The sequence below is a fragment of the Anguilla anguilla genome, chromosome 1 (genome assembly GCF_013347855.1).
Source record: "Anguilla anguilla isolate fAngAng1 chromosome 1, fAngAng1.pri, whole genome shotgun sequence".
Classification (NCBI taxonomy): Eukaryota; Metazoa; Chordata; class Actinopteri; order Anguilliformes; family Anguillidae; genus Anguilla; species Anguilla anguilla.
The window spans coordinates 72,359,600-72,367,513 of record NC_049201.1 but is presented as its reverse complement, the minus strand read 5'-3'; the positions used below and the strand labels follow the sequence as shown (position 1 = coordinate 72,367,513).

Here is a 7,914-nt window from a genome sequence, read left to right as displayed (position 1 = left end):
GACAAGATATTTGCACTCTGTGCAGTGCCATCCCGCGGTAGAAAAAATAACGTAGTAAGTTGTTGCGCCGTAGATATGCTTGCTCTGTGTTGCGCTGATTGATTTACTATATTAACAAGTTAAAAACACTTTAGTGTACAACTCACGTAAGTGGTTATTTTTTAAATTATTTTATTTAAAAAGTTTATTTGACCGGATAATAAAACATTCAAGCTTAAAATCCGATGCACTATGAGATATAGTTGAACAGCTCATTTTCATCCCCAGTCCCGATGAAATATATTCTGTTAATTCTTTATTTAACAAGTTGACCCCAGTTATTTTAAGTATCCCCCTTTCAAGGTAGACCTGACCAAGAAGGCAGTAGATACAAAACATAAGATAATGACGCAGGAAGTATATAAAATATAACCTAATCGTCACTTTTCAACGGTATTCTAAAAATCTTTTTTATTAAAATGTGTAACAAAATATGAAATCCACAGTGCCCTCAAGGTCAACAAGATATAGGGTCACATTGTCTGCGCTGAAATTTGTTGTATATTTACATTTTTTTACTACAGAAGATGGCGCACTTTGAAGGTATGAAATTAAAAAATTGAGGAGCACGATGTTTAAATGCACTGTTTGCTAGCAGAGTGGAGGGATTAAAAAAGGCGACAGTTTAAAGCAACTAAGATGATGATTAGCCTACTATTTTTGCACAGGAGAGCAAACTATATTGATATAAATATGATATAAATAATATAAATAAGGAGTGAGTGTAATACCAGTGCATCAATCTGTGTATGGTTAGTTAGTGGTGTCCAGCCCAAATTCTGGTATCAATAACATTTATGAGCCAGAAACTTAAAGTTTATAATTAAATGTAGTTGGTATGTAAAATGCATAATGTTGTATAGCCTGCATTCCTTCACTTCACATTTGTCATGGAAATGAATTATGTTTTCTTGCTTTTAGCTTCAAATGGAAAGTTTGATAAATTTAGGTTGAGATTAAGTTAAACATTTTATGACCAAGCACCAATGTGTACATGGATTTTATGAAAGAGATTTCTATCAGAATAAAGATAAATGCGCATTTTCTGCAGCCCATGTTTTCTTGTGTGTAATTCATGGCCATGCATACTCCACATCCAGTCACCTGGTAAGATATCATTAAAAAAACATTGTATATTATGTTACCTGAATTACATAATCTCAGTCATATAAAATATGCTCTGTGATTGCATTTGCACAATGTGGATACTGGAACAAGAGCCTGATCTCTAATAGCTTGTTATCCTTATAATTATGTTGTATAATGCATTTAGGGGGAAAAATTGGCAATTTATTGGATTGCACAAAACTCATTATGATTGGTCTCTGTTTGCTTTATCAAAGCCAGTGATCTTGTTGTGCATTCAGAACAGCTACAGTGAAACAGTGGATTTAAACGGAATTGCAGGCAACCAACTGTGAACAGGAAAGTGGAGCCTTCATAATACATTACCGCTTTAATTGGTTTGTTCTCAGCATCTCTCAGTGGTAGTTATCTGGATGTTAAAAACTAAATTATGAATGAAGAAAGTCAGAAAAAGCTATGCGGGCAGAGCTGTGTGGGACACCTGCAAGTCACATTAAATCAGATTTATTACTGTTGACAAATGTGCAATAGCTTAAATCACAAAGATCATTTTCAAATTATTGCTGAATCCTCACGGAAGATCCTGTGTTCACCATGTTAAATCCTAAGGCAGGCCAATGATCACAGAAGCACAGCATTGATTGGGATCTATGGCACGATTTTCACTGCTGCAGTGGAGGTACTCCAAAGAAATTCCCGGTGGAAGCTTGCTTAATGTATTGTACTCATACAAAACCGTGAATTTAATTCTGGGGACACAAGGAATTCCTTTCCAGGGCCAATAGCTTTAATGTAGGGTCATTATTTTGCCTATATTAAAACACCATCCTATGAATAAAAGTTGTCTATAATTCCATTAGTCAATACTCATGAAATTACACATTTATTGAGCACCAACTTCTGGAATAATGACACAAATTAATTCTCCTGACTTTCTGGTTAATTTGATTGATTGATCTGTGAACATTTGGAATGCGTTTCAAGGTCATACAAGGCACTAAATGGTACTGTAGTCCAGCTTCCCTAAGGTGGAAATGAATAACTGGATTATTTATTTAAAAAGTTTATTCATTTTAGAATTTAAAATGAGAATTTTATTATTTATCAGCAAATTGTCCCATTTACTTTTTTCCCCTCTAATTTGGAAAAGCCACATGTCTTCTGATTAATTTAGCATTGTGTCACCATACGAAAACATGGAAAATACTGAATATTCTTAACTGTCCTGGAACTCTTCATGTATCTATCCAACCTATCTCTCATCACTGTGTATCAATGTGTATCAGATCTTTAAATGAAATTTGGACATTGGGCACTAGCATCCTTTGTTTTTTCTGTAGATCACGTTTATTCATAAACTCATGGTTGCTGTTGTAAAATCCAGTTAAATCCATTCAGTTGGTCTCCAGGGCCTCCATCTCGCAGATGCGGTTGTAGACGGAACTGCACGACACGTCAAACCACGATCTGGAACGTGAGTTCAGGACGGCGCAGTCTTGACCATGGATACCGGCAGCAGGGTTATTATCAGGCTCGGAGTCCCACTCATCCCAGTATCTAGAGGGGAGAGAGATTGTGATGAATATATTGTGAGAGGATGGATATTACATTGCTCTGTTTATGGTTCTCTTTATGCAGTCTTATGCTGAGAGAATGTTAGTTATATACCTGTTATATACCAATCTTATTTGTATTTAGTGATTGTATTCTTTTGGTTTTTGAATAGGTACGTTTTGCAAATATAAAAATACATTTATCATTGGTCTTATCATTGGTCTTAAACAAACTGCATTACAGTCCCATTAAGTCCAAACAGTAGCTGGAAATGAAAAAAAAAAACAACAAAAAAAACCGGATATTGCGCTGCACGTACGTCTTATTGACCATCGTGTTGTCTACCCATTTCCACACCCCCTCTGTCTCCGTGTCTGACAGGCCGATCCAGAAGTGGTAGTCAAATCCGCCGATTCTCCGTGCCTCTTTATCCATAGCTTCCTGCATGAGAAACACAGCCACGGTTACAGCGAGGTGAACGGAAGTCAGCAACCCACGCTCCTCTTGGCAGAGGTCAAAGTGTTCTGATTCCCTGGCATGTTATGAATGTTTGTGGATCGGTGCAGTTGAAGACGGACTATCCAGAACTAGCACAGCAATGCTGACAGCGGTGGAAGTGCCTGTTACCTGCTGGAACGTTGTACCACAAATAGTAACTCTTAACATTAAAAGTTCTGTCACCTTTTCGTTGATGCCCAAACATCATTTGAAAAGCCATTGAGAGGTGCGTTCAAGAACAGTACAGTGATCTACAGGAGGACTGGAAACTCTTATTAACCAACACAGGATGGAAAGAGCGTAAATGCTGACAGTCTATTTTGACCATGACAGGGGTCTCCAATCTTGTCCGAAGAGGGCAATATTGGAGACCCCTGTCATGGTCAAAATAGACTCAGCATTTATGCTTTTGTTCTAGGGCAGCAACAGTGAACACACCTGGTCTATAACAATATTTATAAGTATTTATATAAGTCAATTTCCTTGCATGTGTAAACATACTTGGCAAATAAAGACGATTCTGATTCTGATTCTGATTTTGATATTTGTGGTCCTACTTCAAGAGAGATATAGGGCAGATGTAATTCCAGTTGTGCTCGTCTGGTCAGTACATAGAATATGGCTGATGGAATGTGGGAGCCTCACGTGCTGCGTGTGGCTGTGTAGGATGGTAAGATGGCTGCCCATGGCCTCACAGCTTTTTTTGCTTTCTTGCCAGTCCTGCTTGTCAGGGCTGAAATAGTAACACCTTCCCTCAGACTGCAGCCATGAGTCCGGACACGGCGTGCACTGTCTCACTGCATGGCGAGAGATGAAAAGGAGGGAGGCCAGCAGGAGGGGGGGGGGGGGGGGGGGGGGGGGGGGGGATAAAAACAGGGACATACAGAGAGAAAGGAGAGAGGAATCATGGGTAAACAAGAAATACGCTTCTTGTTGCTACGCTGTGCAATTTTGGTTATGAATATAGAAAAATAACTGGCGCAGTCCTGGTGGAAAGAGATGATGCTGGTTCACCTTTGGCCCCATGTTGCGTGCAGTTCTTTGCCAGTTCATTGTAGTCCTGGCAGAGCAGGGAGTAGTGACTCTGCAGCGTGTCATACCTGCGAAGACTGGGCTTGGTATTGCCCGCTACAACCTGTGAACAGCTGCTGCTGGAGCCATTATACACTGAGAGAGAGAGAGAAATAGAGAGAGAAATATATTTTTAAATCTTTTTTTTTTCCTCTCTGAGTTGCTGTTGTTAATGCCCCTGTATTTTTGAACAGAAATTCTCTTGCCATGCAAATAAAGCGTGTTTAAATTTAACATGCAATATAGGGAAATGTGAGAGGGGGGAGATATCTGCATTATTAACGTATTATATACTGTATATATAATTCCCCACTTCCTCAATTTATTGTGGAAGTGGGGAATTCTATGCCACCTTTGAAGCTTTGTTTATGCTCTCTTGGTTTATTCTGAATTAAGGAGGGTAGAGATGGGTTGGCTTTATATGTTCACAGGCCTTAACACTCCAGTCGTGCTAATAAGACAGCCTGCTAATTGTTCCCTGATCAGCCCGAACACTTCAGACACTCACACTTCAGACCGTCGGCCGCCGGCAAAATCCCAGCATGCCTCTGCGGCTGACCGAGCCCGCTAAAGCCACCCAGGCCCTCTGCCCTTGGTTTCCGCTCACTGTAAACGCAAGTGTTTGCCCCGAGTAGCGCAGGTGGGCGCCCAGCGGTTGTGTTTCCTGGTGCGATGAGCGTCTGTGGAAGTGCGGGAGGCTATGCCGCCTGCGTTGTGATGCGTGACGAACGTGCATCACGCCGGTCAGGCAGTTGAGGCAGGCCAATTATTTGGCTCAGGAGAAACGTCCTGTTAGCTTTATTGTTCATACTCTGGTATAAGTGCAGTTCCCGCTCTGCCGCTGATTCGCTTTCCTCGCGTTTATAAATGCAGAGACTATTTTGTGCATTGCGTGTAGTGTTTTACTGCATTTTACCAGTCCGGTGGGAATAGAAAATACACGTAGCAGCAATTTCATGCTCTTCATCTTTGCCTTTTTTGGTGTATTAAAGGGGTCAGTGGGGATTTGTGGGATATCACAGTGGCCTGGGACAAGGGCTTAATTCTGCACTTGCAGAAATACTGAGAGAGAGAGAGTGCCTATGGGCCACTGTGGCCATAACAGACACTTATCCAGCAATGTTCCAGCCTTTCAGCTGTGACTTGGGTTTTGTCATTGTAACTGTACTGCTGGCGAAAACCAGCCTTTTCTGACGATAAGAGGTCCTAGAAGCTAGAAGCAAATATTACTTCTTTTCTGGGCACTATATATATATATATATATATATATATATATATATATCAACCCAGGAGCAGATTATATACCAAAAACTGAGAGAGTTGGGGGTTAATAAATCACAGCTTTCACAAGAGATAAAGAGAGGACATATTTCACAATCATGAAATGTTTGGTATTGCACAACCCATTTCACTCCTGCCCCTTAATCCATGCCGAAGAGAGTGAGAGAGAAGAACGGCAGGACAGACAGACAGAGAGACAGTGTTTACTCCGAGAGAACAGACTGTTGAATGCACCGCCGCATGCCCACCTGTATTATTTATGCTGCCAGGCTCTATGATTTTAATGATATGTGAAAGAAAATGTTTTGGGAAGATTATTTTAGAGAAAGAGCAAGAGAGAGAGAGAGAGCACCTCACCTATTTCATTAGTCATTGATTTGTTTTTGTGGACAAGCAAGCAAGCATACGCATGCAGTTTAAAAAAAAAAAAAAATTTTTAGCGTCTGTTAAAATATTTTGGTGGTGCCGCAAGGAATTTTTAAAATGACTCACGGAGAACACCGAGAGCGATGTTGGCGCTGATGGAAACCAACAGGGCGCTGAGAAGAAGGACGGGCTGTCTCCTCACGCAGTCCATCCCCCGGACGCCTGCCGGGTCACATTAACAGTCACATCCTCACGCAGTCCACCCCCCGGACGCCTGCCGGGTCACATTCACAGTCACATCCTCACCCAGTCCACCCCCCGGACGCCTGCCGGGTCACATTCACAGTCACATCCTCACGCAGTCCACCCCCGGACGCCTGCCGGGTCACATTCACAGTCACATCCTCACGCAGTCCACCTCCCGGACGCCTGCCGGGTCACATTCACAGTCACATCCTCACGCAGTCCACCCCCCGGAGGCCTGCCGGGTCACATTCACAGTCACATCCTCACGCAGTCCACCCCCCGGACGCCTGCCGGGTCACATTCACAGTCACATCCTCGCGCCGGAGCCGCGGCCACCGGCGCCTCAAACATCTATACGTCCAAAAGGCGCTCTGATTGGTCGATCCGCTAACTGAATAACGCGCTGATCCTTCGACTAGCCCAGTGGCACAGTGACGCTGTGTCAAGGCTGACTCTCTGATGCGCAGATAAGCTGACAGGCTGTCAAACTGACACACTGACCACTACATTATGCTGACTGGCAGTGACACAGATCTTTGAGGTTACACCAGTTCTGAACACGAGAACATAAAGTTTATATTTCTTTACTGTTCTGTGGTGATTAGGTATCCATAGCCAATTACTCATGCAGGTCACTGAGTTGTATACTGTGCTCGTACTAACAAACCGATGTCACGAGTAACTTTCTGTCAGCCTCACTCTCTGACCTTCTCAGACTGACAGAGAGAGAGCGGTAATATATTCTGGCATCGCAATAGCAATTTTAATTGAATGCTCACACAGCCAAACACGTCAAATGCTTCTCTGTCAGAGGACTCGAACGTTGCTCGGAAAATTACCTTGTCTCTCCTCTGTTTTGTAGAGAATTGGCTTGTTTCCTCCAGAAGAAATGTCCTCAGTGAACTCCTGTAGACTGGTGTAGTTTTCCTCATCTTCCATGGCACTTTTTTCTTGAATGTCACTTTTTTACCTCAGCAAACTTGAATGCCTGTGTGCTATGAAATACTTGCTTAATATCTTCAGCTGATTTGAGCTAATTACTTATTTTTACTCCAGGAAAACAGTTTCAGTGGAAACGTTATAGAAAAAGTAGTGATAGAATAATCAAACGTAGGCAGTACAAAAGTTCATGAGAATATTCACCATCAGATTACGTTTCAATTACTTTTTTCCAAACATCGCGTTACACCCTTTTCTTTTGGATTCTTAAAAATGGTTTCCTTCAAATTAATTTTTTCTTTTAGCTGTATCTTTGTTTTTCTAGGTCTTTGCGGTTGTTTCTGTTTTCTTCCAGACTTTCACTGGCAGTACTGTATGTCTCGTTTCTGCTCTGAGTTTTGAATCCCATTTCCCCCCCCCTTGCTCTCTCTCTCTCCCGCTCTCTATCTCACTCTCTCACTGTGTATGTGTGTGTGTGTGTGTGTGTTTATGTGTGTCTGGAGGGTAAGGGAGGAGGGGGTGTTGGAGAGAGAGAGCGAGAGAGAGAGAGATTGGTGGGTTGGGGAGAAGGCCAGGAAGTAATAGAGAAAAACAGGCAGATCACCTCATGTCACTTTAAGAGGGAACTGCTTTTGGAATCACCCCAAGAGGAATGAAGCAGGGAGGAACAGACAGGAAATATCAACAACAGAACCAGCGCTGAGTAACACCAAAACTCCTGCATTGGCCAATCTCTAGGCCGCCCAGCGCCAGAACTCCAGCATCCACGACTCGATCCTTTGCAACCCCTCCCTTCTGTCACTTTATTTATTCACAGTTCAAAGTTAAAAAATC

General features: G+C 42.2%; 1 protein-coding gene across 1 annotated transcript; it reads right to left on the bottom strand.

Moving 5' to 3' along the window:
- Positions 1-1,613: 1,613 nt before the first annotated feature.
- Positions 1,614-7,552, bottom strand: LOC118213823 (C-type lectin domain family 4 member E-like). Its single transcript, XM_035393008.1, has 6 exons — positions 6,981-7,552; positions 6,022-6,117; positions 4,192-4,344; positions 3,823-3,974; positions 2,999-3,120; positions 1,614-2,682 (listed from the first exon to the last, which is right to left on the bottom strand). The coding sequence occupies exons 1-6, from the start codon at positions 7,078-7,080 to the stop codon at positions 2,520-2,522; spliced, it is 786 nt and encodes a 261-aa protein (XP_035248899.1). The 5' UTR covers positions 7,081-7,552; the 3' UTR covers positions 1,614-2,519.
- Positions 7,553-7,914: the final 362 nt, after the last annotated feature.